The sequence below is a fragment of the Pan troglodytes genome, chromosome 17 (genome assembly GCF_028858775.2).
Source record: "Pan troglodytes isolate AG18354 chromosome 17, NHGRI_mPanTro3-v2.0_pri, whole genome shotgun sequence".
Classification (NCBI taxonomy): Eukaryota; Metazoa; Chordata; class Mammalia; order Primates; family Hominidae; genus Pan; species Pan troglodytes.
The window spans coordinates 74,005,354-74,018,395 of NC_072415.2; the positions used below are offsets into that span (position 1 = coordinate 74,005,354).

At 41.1% G+C, this 13,042-nt stretch overlaps 1 protein-coding gene across 10 annotated transcripts in view; it reads left to right on the forward strand.

Moving 5' to 3' along the window:
* Positions 1–13,042, forward strand: part of SERPINB8 (serpin family B member 8) — a 59,762-nt gene that overhangs the window by 12,698 nt on the left and 34,022 nt on the right. For 9 of the 10 annotated variants that reach the window (XM_063795818.1, XM_512167.8, XM_003315929.6 and 6 more), the window contains exons 2-6: positions 5,864–6,041; positions 7,366–7,503; positions 9,279–9,396; positions 11,138–11,280; positions 12,655–12,807. In XM_063795818.1, the coding sequence (XP_063651888.1) occupies positions 5,874–6,041; positions 7,366–7,503; positions 9,279–9,396; positions 11,138–11,280; positions 12,655–12,807 (720 nt within the window). In that variant the 5' untranslated portion in view covers positions 5,864–5,873. The remainder of the gene's footprint in view (positions 1–5,863; positions 6,042–7,365; positions 7,504–9,278; positions 9,397–11,137; positions 11,281–12,654; positions 12,808–13,042) is intronic. The other variant, XM_054672313.2, reaches the window with a different exon arrangement.

Sequence of the window (13,042 nt, forward strand, 5' to 3'; positions counted from 1 at the left end):
TTTTTTTTTTTTAATTATACTTTAAGTTTTAGGGTACATGTGCACATTGTGCAGGTTAGTTACATATGTATACATGTGCCATGCTGGTGCGCTGCACCCACTAACTCGTCATCTAGCATTAGGTATATCTCCCAATGCTATCCCTCCCCCCTCCCCCCTCCCCACCACAGTCCCCAGAGTGTGATATTCCCCTTCCTGTGTCCATGTGATCTCATTGTTCAATTCCCACCTATGAGTGAGAATATGCGGTGTTTGGTTTTTTGTTCTTGCGATAGTTTACTGAGAATGATGGTTTCCAATTTCATCCATGTCCCTACAAAGGATATGAACTCATCATTTTTTATGGCTGCATAGTATTCCACGGTGTATATGTGCCACATTTTCTTAATCCAGTCTATCATTGTTGGACATTTGGGTTGGTTCCAAGTCTTTGCTATTGTGAATAGTGCCGCAATAAACATACATGTGCATGTGTCTTTGTAGTAGCATGATTTATAATCCTTTGGGTGTATACCCAGTAATGGGGTGGCTGGGTCAAATGGTATTTCTAGTTCTAGATCCTTGAGGAATCGCCACACTGTCTTCCACAATGGTTGAACTAGTTTACAGTCCCACCAAGAGTTTAAAAGTGTTCCTGTTTCTCCACAGCCTCTCCAGCACCTGTTGTTTCCTGACTTTTTAATGATCACCATTCTAATTGGCGTGAGATAGTATCTCATTGTGGTTTTGATTTGCATTTCTCTGATGACCAGTGATGATGAACGTTTTTTCATGTGTCTGTTGCCTGCATAAATGTCTTCCTTTGAGAAGTGTCTGTTCATATCCATTGCCCACTTTTTGATGGGGTTGTTTGTTTTTTTCTTGTAAATTTGTTTGAGTTCTTTGTAGATTCTGGATATTAGCCCTTTGTCAGATGGGTAGATTGCAAAAATTTTCTCCCATTCTGTAGGTTGCCTGTTTACTCTGATGGTAGTTTCTTTTGCTGTGCAGAAGCTCTTTAGTTTAATTAGATCCCATTTGTCTACTTTGGCTTTTGTTGCCATTGCTTTTGGTGTTTTAGTCATGAAGTCATTGCCCATGGCTATGTCCTGAATGGTATTGCCTAGGTTTTCTTCTAGGGTTTTTATGGTTTTAGGTCTAACATTTAAGTCTTCAATCCATCTTGAATTAATTTTTGTATAAGGTGTAAGGAAGGGATCCAGTTTCAGCTTTCTACATATGCCAGTTTTCCCAGCACCATTTATTAAATAGGGAATCCTTTCTCCATTTCTTGTTTTTGTCCGGTTTGTCAAGGATCAGATGGTTGTAGATGTGTGGTATTATTTCTGAGGCCTCTGTTCTGCTCCATTGGTCTATATCTCTGTTTTGGTACCAGTACCATGCTGTTTTGGTTACTGAAGCCTTGTAGTGTAGTTTGAAGTCAGGTAATGTGATGCCTCCAGCTTTGTTATTTTTGCTTAGGATTGTCTTGGCAATGTGGGCTCTTTTTTGGTTCCATATGAACTTTAAAGTAGTTTTTTCCAATTCTGTGAAGAAAGTCATTGGTAGCTTGATGATCCCCATCAAGATCCCCATCCCCATTTATAGATGGCATTGAATCTATAAATTACCTTGGCCTGCCCAGCTTTTAAAGCCAGCTTCTCTGGAAAGTCTTTCCAGGATTCTGTAGAGGTTTTCTTCTTATTATTATTTTTATTTATTTGTTTTTTTCTGAGGATTTCCTTAGCACTTTCAAAATTATCCTGTTATAGAGCACCTGACTGGCTTGAAACTATGCATTTCCATATGTGTGTCTTCTTTAGGGTGTAAGCTTCTGGGCAGGGATTAACGCATTTATTTTTCATTTTCTCCCCCCAAAACAAGTAGTGAACATTCTACATAAATGCTCTTTGAATAAACTCACTTTTGGATGTTGTATGGGGATGGGGGAGTGGAGGAGGGAGTTCATAGGTATTTGGGGCTCCCAGGAGGAGGATGATATCATATACTTGGAAACGTAAGGCTTGCTTTTGAGGCTGACTCTCACTTTTTCTGTGAGTCCTGTGGACAGTATTTAATTGCCTCTGTCCTTGTTTGTTTGCCTGAAAAGGAAAAACTATTTTAATGCCAACTTATTTGGTTGGCTGGAAATAAAAACTTCTGATTCCTGTGTTTTTATAACACAATCTAATTGTGGCATTGGCACCTAAAGTTATTATTTTGTATTAAAATTAATTGCTTTTTAGAAATATTGGGTAAAGTCCATTTTGTTTAAAGTTCCAACCCTTTCAAAAGCTATAATGTCCAAATGAGATTGGAGCACCAGGAAGACAGGGGGGAAGAGTCATTCTGTTACCTGGTTTTCTCCCCTGCTTGACTTCTGACCTGAGCAGAGGCCAAGGGGGTGCACTTGTGTGTGAGTGTGTGCACATGTATTGTGGCTGCAGGGTAGATATTGATGGGAAATACCACATACTGACCAGCACCTGAGTATTGAAAAGGAATGGAAGTGGGGACATGAGATGAAGGAAGAGGAAAGATGGAAGAAATCAGAAGTAGCAGTTTGCAACTAAGAGCAGTTAAAATGTAAAGATGAGATTGATGCAATAGTTCAGTTCATTCAGAACTATTGAAACTATTGATTCAATAGTTCAGACAGGATGATTAAACACACCTACACACACACACACACACACACACACACACACACACACACACACACCCCAACCTAAGTTCATGCTTGCTTCACCCTGAGTCCAAAGCTCTTATGCTAAGGTTGGATCAAATCCAAATTTATTTGTGTCTCTCTCTTACCCGGTTTACCTAATTCTCTCCATCTTTAAGTTTCTTTGGTGCCACCTTCTGGTTGGCCCAGTTCTGTGAAGTTTGAATATTCCTTCCTGCCTCCCAGTCTCTGAAATGTCCTCGAGTGAAAGATGAGGTCGTGGAGGACCCCAGGACTTGCCTGCACATACTACTCTGCCTTCCAACATCTGTAGACCCTAGTATAAGCTCTGGAGAGGTCTTATGATGTGAGGATAGTGAGAAACCGGAATCTTTTGTTCCATAATAAACAACCTCTTAAGTATAGAGTACTGTTGTGCAAATTATGTCATGATTGTGTTTTCTTGGTTCACATTTATTTTACTTAGTTTTCTGAACCCTAACCATAACCCTAACCCTACTTGTTTTTTTCTGAACTGCACTAACATTTATTTTAAACTTTAAAGAATTTGCACTGCTTTAGACTGTTGTTCTATATTGAGAGTGTTGCCTTTACACTTTAAAAAAATATATAAGCTCACTTTTTTGTTTAAGTAAGAGACACCCTTCTGTTGAAAAATATCTTAGGAGGAAGCGAAATATCTTAGGAGGAAGCAAAACATCCAACAGTGAAGATACTTTGGTTAATACAGTTGTTCCCCACTTCCTTGTCTCAGCCACTCAATTCCCCTTTCCTCCTGTGCTCTAAGAGACCCAGAAGACCTGTCCAAGACCCCCACTAAGGGCATACAGTTTCAGAGCTGCTGCAACAGGCACTTTGTAGGCTGCTGGGAAACTGGGTGAGGCTCCATCTGTTTATAGAAATGAACACATGCACGATAATTTATATCTCTAGATAGAGTTTCCAGGACTTTTCATTTTGCTCATTTGCTAATTTTCCAAACTGGAGCATATTTTTCTTGTTTGACTACATTTTTCAGTTAAAATTATACATGTTTATGAAAAAAAGGATAATATAATAGAAAAAATATCTTGTAGGATCATGAGATTATAGATAATGATTCATCCTTTTATTTTCCCAAATGTTCTCAATTGTAAGAACAAAAAGGCTCAGGGAAATTGAGATGAGTTGGTGAACTGTAATATTTTATGAAATAATAGCCCAAGTTTTTATAGGGTTTAATAGATATAAACAACAATGTAGGACTTATAATAATGCGCTAAAATTATAATAATAGTAAACTGTAATAGCTTTTTAGCACTTTAAGCAAGGTGCCCCCCTAGGTTAGGCTCCTACCTTCCACAGAACTGGTTGATAGGGATGCTATCTTTCTTGATGATTACATTTCAAAGGGATGGCTTCCAGGTCTTAGAGAGACTGTCCTGGGATGTAAAACTAGCAAGAAGCTTTTTTAAAAGATTTACATCTCAAAGGGGCTGATAAAGAATTTACAATGACAAGTTCTCTAAATAAAATGCTTTAAGAAAAAGGAAGAAAGGGCCTAGAGGCAGGAGGAAGCCTGTTTAGTTTGTTTATTTAGTCAAGTTTAGGTTGTCTAAAGTTAATTCAAGCTGAGGGGAATGTTAAGACCCTCTTAGCCAGGAGGATCCAAAAATCAATGCATCTAATTAAAAGTGCTCACTCGATGACAAGATTAGGGCTTCATATTTTATATCCATGCCTATGGACTTTCTTTGCAACTCCGTAACCCAGTTTCAGCAACTCTTGGGGAAAATGGGGCATCTTTTTGGAGTCACTTTAAAAAGTAATTTTTTTTTTTGTCTTTCCAGTAGCCTCATATTTTAGGTCAGCCTATCTCAAACAAACCCTCCAAATTTGGTGAAATGTATCTAGCTGTTTTCACAGGAAGTGATGACAGAAATACAGTTTTTATTGATAAAGAATTACATATATAAGTTTTAGAACATTCTTTATAGATTATATTGGAGACATTAAACTGAAAGATAATTAGCAGCAATAGGGAGATTTTGTGTAATGATTAAGAATTCAGGCTCTGGAATCAAACTGTGGGTGCCAGGCATTTATGACTACCTGAGGGTTCTGGAATGAGTTACTAAACCTCACTCAGTCTTCTCATCTCTAAAGTAATGTGGGGCAATAAATATACTGACCTCAATGTGTTATTGGGTGATAATGGAAAGTGCTGAAAAGAGTGCCTGGCACCAAGATCTTTTTTTTTTTTCCTGAGATGGAGTCTCACTCTGTTGCCCAGGTTGGAGTGCAGTGGCGTGATCTCGGCTCTCTGCAGCCTCCACCTCCTGGGGCTCAAGTGATTCTCCTGCCTCAGCCTTCCAAGTAGCTTGGATTACAGGTGTCCACCACCATGCCTGGATAATTTTTGAATTTTCAATAGAGATGGGGTTTCACCTTGTTGGCCAGGCTGGTCTCGAACTGCTGACCTCAAGTGATCTGCCTGCCTTGGCTTTCCAAAGTGCTGGGATTACAGGTTGAGACACCACACCCATCCGCACAAAGACCTTTTGGCTGCTGCTATACCAAGGGAGGAAGTAAGCAGGTGTTGCAGTGTGTCTGTGCCCCTGTTGCTAAGAAGGATACAAGTCATAGACCCTGAGATTGGCTATTTTATGAATAAACCAGTGTTTTTGTTTCCTATCGGCGTGATAACACTTTACCACAAATTTAGTGGCTGAAAAATGACACACATTTATTATCTTATGGTTCTGGAAGTCCTAAGTCCAAAATGGTACAGCATAGCAATGTTATTTTCTGGAGTCTCTAGAAGAAAATCTGTTCCTTGCCTTTTCTGGCTTCTCAAGGAGGTTGCATTCCTTCATCAGTGGCCCCTATCCCTCTGACCTCTGCTTCCGTCCTCACGTCTCTGTCTCTGACTCTGCCCCTCCTGCCTCTCTCTTTTAAGGACCCTCTTGATTCCATTAAGTCCACTGGGATAACTCAGGATAATCTCAGATCTCAAAATACTTAACTGAATACCATTTGCAAAGTCCTTATTGCCAGGGCAGATCATGTAGTCACAGGTTTTGGGAATTAGGAGTGGAAGTCTTTGGAGGGTGGTTCTTCCACCTACCACCTCAGCGTCCACTGACTGGGGGATGAATGACTGTGTGGCTACCGGAGTCATTGGCTTATGTGCTTTTCCCTGCTGTGCCTTTGATGCAGACCTTCTCTGATGGATGACCTCTGTGAAGCAAATGGCACTTTTGCCATCAGCTTATTTAAAATATTGGGGGAAGAGGACAACTCAAGAAACGTATTCTTCTCTCCCATGAGCATCTCCTCTGCCCTGGCCATGGTCTTCATGGGGGCAAAGGGAAGCACTGCAGCCCAGATGTCCCAGGTATGTGTGCTTGTCACAAACGAAGGAGAACAGTGTGTTTCCCTTGTGCTTCCATACAGCTGTCTTTCTGTACTTTTGCTCTAGCTGAGGCCTGTGGAGCTGGAGGTAGAAGGAGGAGCAGCTCGGCAGTGGAGAAGAGCAGAAAGGGGTAGAAAGGTGAAATGTGTTGGACAGATCATCTCCTCTGATGTTTATGGGAGAAATCAAGCCATAGAGTTATTTTCTCTAGATCAGATCATCAATACAGTCTGGCAAATTCACATCTTTGATAAGTAGGATAAAGTATAATTCTGTCCCACAAGAAGGCAAAATATTCCAACCTTGTTACATTTTAAACTTTTGCTAACATTATATTTTTAATAGACATGCAGGTGCGTAGATTAACTTTTTGTTAAGTGGGTTATTTTTAGTGCATGATTATGCATCCTAGAAAAGGAATGTAACACAAGTGTGGACTTATATCTTCTGGAGTGATTTGAGGAATGTATAATCTGTTTGATTCAAAATGGTGATGTATGACCTTATCTACAAACGAGGTGGGGGATAATGCTTTAGGAACAGTTCTCTGATATTGGTGAAGATGTCCCAGATAATTGCCAAATGGATATCATTTTGCCACCAATATCAGGAGTATATAGACAATCTCCTAAAATGCACCCAGGGACCCCAGTTGACATCCTTCTGTGGTTGTTTCTTTCAACTGATTGGAGAATGAGGCTTTGGACTCGGGGTGATCGAGAGATATAGGAATAACCTTAATTCTCACTCTGACTTGACATTTAATTTATAATATGGTCTGGAGAACTTCTGTAAAATTGCAGATGAAACATTTTTAGTTTTATTGCTGCTTTTGTTTGTATTACCCGAGTTGTAATTCATCCCAGTTACTTACTTTTTTCTGTTCTGCCTTCCCCCTGAATTATCGCACACTGCCTTGCTGGCATGAATAAATTTGCTAGACTAGTGGTTCTCACCTGGGGGGTGGGAGGTAGGGGTCGGTGGGTGAATTTTTCCTTCCTGGGGACCCTTGCCAAGACCTGGAGTTTTAGATCCCATAACTGAGAGGTGCTACTGACATCTAGTGGATAGAAGCCAGAAGTGCTGCAAAAATCCTACAATGCTTATATGAGACAAGGAGGTGTCCTGGCCCCAAATGTTAATGCTGCATTGCCCACGTTGAGAAACCCTGTGCTAGACAATTAGGCCAAACCTTTTTAAAGTAGGATCCTGTGTGGTTTTTTTTAGTACAGAGGTTTGTTTGGAGAAAGCTCTTTGGGAGAGTATAATGGCAGCGTTAAAAGTCAGTGTTGGTTTCTGTTCCCAGGCACTTTGTTTATACAAAGACGGAGATATTCACCAAGGTTTCCAGTCACTTCTCAGTGAAGTTAACAGAACTGGCACTCAGTACTTGCTTAGAACTGCCAACAGACTCTTTGGAGAAAAGACGTGTGATTTCCTTCCAGTAAGTAGTATTCACATATTGATGAAAAAGAAATTGAAAGTAAGTTAGACTACAGAAGAGCAGATAATAAAGTATAACTGTACTGACTTAAAACGTACTTGGAATTACACTTCTGAAATTACAATTTTAGATTTTATGATGACTTCTGAATTACGTCCTTTGTAAATTGTTACTGATACACCCATCCCTGTTATCAATCCCAATATGTCAATTCTCCTGCATGCAGCCCTGCTTCTCCCCCTTAATTCCCTATCCCTGAGTGACCACATCATTCAACACGCTGTACAGAGCTCCTCCCCAGTCCCATGTGTGGTTATTCGGCTGCCTCCTGCTGAGGTAGCCTCTCAAATTCTCTTAAATTTGCCCCCCCTCTTCTGAATTGCACCTACAACTGACACAATCGTCTTTCTAAAATGAAAATCTGTTCATAAAATTGAGGTTTTAAATCTAAGCAGTTTCTATTTACTTTGGCATATAATTCCAAGGTTCCCTAGTCCAGCCTGGCATAATGCAATCAGTGAGGTTCAAAAATCATGCCACATGATATGCAGGGTGATGTTGTCTTAAAATTAGTGAACCGATTGCAGCAAGCTTGGCCATCCTATTGGCTGGAGGTTCTGAGAGGACTCCTCTAAGGCTCAAATACATCCCTGTCCTGGTAGCTGCTGGGTGCTGTTCCCGGAATTTGCCTGCTCTGGGTTTATCTACCTCAGAAGGTGACTCTGGATCCCAGGAATCTCCTGGTGAATCCATTTCATTTTTGAACATCAGCCTGATCTACTACTGTTGTAATACTTGGGACACAGGGAGCCAACCTCTACTTTTCCTGGTGGCTTGGCTCCTCCTTCCCTCTATATCCTCTTTCTTTGGCTGAAATTAAAATATTTGAGAACAGGGAATGGACAGAGGCTGGGAGCCAGTTTCCAGGCCTATTATATCCAAAGCCAGGTTTTTGTGAGGTAAGTTATCTGGGTTTTAATGTGTTGGGTACAGGACTTTCCTGACTGGACCCCAACTTACATTTCAAGGCTCTTCCCCTGCCACTGTTTCCCTTAATCCCCTCCCTGATACACACAAACACACATACACGTGTACACACACACACAAACATGCATGCAATCCACACACATGCAGGTGCACAAGCACTCACATGTACACATGTGCACTCACGCACACAGATGTTCACACGCACGCACATGTATGAACCCAGTTGCACACACACCCTATGATCCAGGCCTATCACGCTCCATTCCCATGGGGCCTTCCTTGCTCTGTATTCTTCCAACCAACCATATGACGCAGATCTAAAATGCTATTTCCTTCTTTGCAGTTCAACACGATTTCTTATCAATCTAGTTCCCTTATAAAGCCTCTCGTTTAACCAAAACCGCAATACTGTAGTTGGTGCTGGTGATGCAAAATGAGTAAAAGTGTGTTAGACTGCCTAGTGAGGGAAGCAATATTAAAGTCGGTGGAGAGCGTTTGACAAGGATGCTCCTGGGATGTTTTGTGGATAGTGGCAGCTCATGATGTCCTGTAAGTGTCTGGGTGTCTCAGCTGCCTCTTCTCAGGCTGTGGACCTCCTCAAGCCAAGCACCTTGCCCAGTACCAGGCAAGAATAGGTGGCCCATACATTTTTGTTAATTGCAGCTTTAAGTGGAGTGTGACCTGTCCAAGCACTTATGGTAGAAACGCAGTAAGAGAAAACAAAGTGCTTTTGCATTTGTGGGAACCTTTACCAAATGAGACCAAACTCAGTTGTTTTGTGTTTGCAGGACTTTAAAGAATCCTGTCAGAAGTTCTATCAGGCAGAGCTGGAGGAGTTGTCCTTTGCTGAAGACACTGAAGAGTGCAGGAAGCATATAAATGACTGGGTGGCAGAGAAGACTGAAGGTGAGACAGTTTCATTTCTGTTGATTTGGAATTACCATACAACGAGGCTGAGATTGACTGGGATGGGACTTCTCTAGGGTGTTGCCACTGTGACCTGCGTACCACAGGCCTGTTTGTATGTGTTTGCTGAGTTTACAGGCCAACAATGCAACTCTGTCATTTCTTATCAGATCATGAAGTACTGATTTCTAAAACTAATGTTGAATCTCTGACCTCCTCCCCTGTGGACCATGCTGGAAAATCCCTGGAAAATGGCTCCTCCTTGGAATTCTGTTAATCTTCTATCTGAGAGGCCCTTCCATGCTCGGAGACAGAATGGCATTCAATTAAGTTGCGGCTTAGAGAGGGCAACATTTCATGCTCTCATGTTATCTCCTCCGCGTGGTAATGGGACAGCTCGGTAGTTTGATCTGCAGCCTTCTCCTTCCTTTTTAACTTGGCCATGGCTACATTTGCTCTCAGAGTGTGGCCTTTTCTGAATTTGTTCCCTATTTTGGAGGTGCATCGACATGGAGCCTGCAGTGTTCCCTGCCCAGACCACATTCCATCCCACCAGAAATATTTCTGCCAGTTCTTTACTTCGGTAGGAAAAAGGGGGAGTCATACTTTAAAGCATCCTAAATACCTAACAAGTAATTTCGATACTTGTAAACAGTGGAGGAATTAAGTCACTTATTTCAAGGGCCAACCTAGCACTCATTATTGCATCCATTCCATCCTATGTCACAACCACTGTGTGTCCAGCAGAAGTAATGCCCCTGATTCTATTGAAAGCCAATAAAATAAGTACCATGGGAAGGGAAGAGCCTTTCGTGTTTTCATACATCATCTGCCCAGTGGTCTTTCCAGTTGTTCAACAGTACTGTCACCTGAGGAACCTAGAAGTTTCTCCACACCTTCCCCCCACTGCCCTATACCTGTCACTGCTCTTCCAGGGCTGCTTATGCCCTTCCTTCCCTTAGGCTGACCACCCACATTTCCCCCAGAATATTAGAGCTGAAGGGGACCTTGGAGATGACCTTGTTACCCTCTCATTGGACAACTCAATTTGGGCCCCTCTATTTTACCCCCCTAATTCCTTTGCCCCATTCACCCCCTTCAGAGAGGCTGCCTTCGCCCATTGACAGATCTGTGTTCTCTCATCCTTTGGAAAGCTTTCCTTGTCTGATGAGGTTTGAATATATGCATAGAGCAATGATCCTCAACCAGGGGTAGCTTTGCCCTCCAGGTGCCATTGGATAATGGCTGAAGACAGTCTTGGTTGTCAAAATGGGAAGAAATGCTGCTGGCTAAACATCCTACAATACACAAGACAGCCCCCATAACAAAGAATTACCTGGCTTAAAATGACAATAGCGGTGAGGCTTGGATATGATAGTGCCAAGGTTGACTGCCCCATAGTCAGAATCAAGACTCTGGGGTGATGTTCTCAACTCAGCCACTTGTCACCTGTGTGCACTCAGCAAAAGTCTGGCAAATGCTCTGATCCTGAATTTCTACATCCATAAATTGAGGGCAAAATGATAGTTGCCCTTCCTACTTCAAGATTTTTTTCTTAAGCACAAATGTTACACTGTGTATGCCACACTGCTAAACACCATCGCCTAATTCATCAGGGGCCCAGAAAGACAGAACTCCAGCCTGTCTCTAAACCAAGCCTCTGCCTTATGTGTCAAAGGGATTTTTGTAAAAGAATGCTTACTTCCCCACAAATTGCAATAAACTCTCATATTCTTTATAGGTAAGATTTCAGAGGTACTGGATGCTGGGACAGTCGATCCCCTGACAAAGCTGGTCCTTGTGAATGCCATTTATTTCAAGGGAAAGTGGAATGAGCAATTTGACAGAAAGTACACAAGGGGAATGCTCTTTAAAACCAACGAGGTAGGGAAAGATTTTTCAGATATACTGCTACTTTCTTAAAGTAATGTTACAGGAAATATTCTCTCAGAAAAATGAATAATTTATTTGACATGATCTTGATTTTAATCTATTTCTGAATTATATTATATTATTTTATTTTCTTTGAGACAGGGTCTCTTTTTGTCACCCAGGCTGGAGTGCCGTGGTGCAATCTCAGCTCACTGCAGCCTCGACCTCCCAGGCTCAAATGATTCCCCAACCTTAGCTTCCCAAGTAGCTGTGACTACAGGTGCACACCACCAGGCCTGGCTAATTTTTGTATTTTTTGTAGAGATAAGGTTTTGTCATATTGCCCAGGTTGGTCTCAAACTCCTGGCCTCAAGTGATACACCTGCCTTATCCTCCCAAAGTTCTGGAATTACAGGCAGGAGCCACTGTGCCTGGCTTCTTTTCTGAATGAATTTAATGCCTCCTGTATATCTTTAATGGCGGAAGGAGGAGAGAAACAAAAATAATTTTGGTATTGATAGTTTTGTTTTTCCATCTTTGATCAAATCTACCTTCCATCTCTGGTCATATGATTTGGACTGGAGGAGTATTTCTTCTAGCCTTGGAATTATGTTTGCATGATGCTATTACTGTCTGTATTTAGTTAGATACCTTTTTGCAATATCAGTGGCAACTATGCCTATTTATTGCCTTAAAAGTCAAAGTTATACAATCCTGAGCACAAGAAAAAAAAGTTAGCAGATGTAAAGCCTAACTTTACGTTCCCTTTTGAATATGAAAATGGCTGGTATCAATAGTTGTTAGCTTGGGATTTGACATCCATCAAATATGATACTTTCATATTGCACAAAGATATGAGAGTTAAAAATATATTTGATGCAGGCTTTAAAAACAGCAGACCTTACACATCTCTTCAAGGTCCCCTTCCTAAGAAAGCCAAGGCCATAAAACCAATTCTACAACAAGGCAACTTTCCAGAGTTTGGACCGTACATTTTTTCTAACCAGATCCTTCAGCCCAAGGGCCTGAATATTTATCTTAACTTTGATAAAGAATTTTTAGTTGGAAGCTTCCATGAGAAAGCTTCTCTATGAATGTTCTCAAAAAAGCAAACACAACTTCTTCCAAGAATAATGTAAATCTTTGTGTCCTTCTCCATTTACCAAACTGTTTTTTTTTCTCACCTGGTAATATTTGATCTGCTGGAACAATAGTTTGTTCTATTCAATACTAAGATGTACTAATGAAGATTTTATATCTATCAGCATAAATGTGCAGAAACAGTAATTATACACACCTAGAGTTTCTGTGAGTTAGATATATCCTATTTTTAGTAAATTATACCCACTTTTCAGTAATCTAACTTTAATTTTTTGTTTCCGTTAGGAAAAAAAGACAGTGCAGATGATGTTTAAGGAAGCTAAATTTAAAATGGGGTATGCGGATGAGGTGCACACCCAGGTCCTGGAGCTGCCCTATGTGGAAGAGGAGCTGAGCATGGTCATTCTGCTTCCCGATGACAACACGGACCTCGCCGTGGTAAGCTCCAGGCAATGAGCCTGAGTATCTGTGGAGTCCAGCTGAGCTCATTTCTTTATGTTCATCTACCAATTGGCATTTGAGGAGTTTCCAGTTGGGGTTATTACAAGCAGTGCTGGGTGAACATCATTGTGTGTCTTTTGGTGAACATGTTCATGCATTTCTGTTGAGTGTATACTTATATGAGTGGACAAGTTTTGATGAAGCTAAGAAGAGAGAGTTCTAAATATATTAT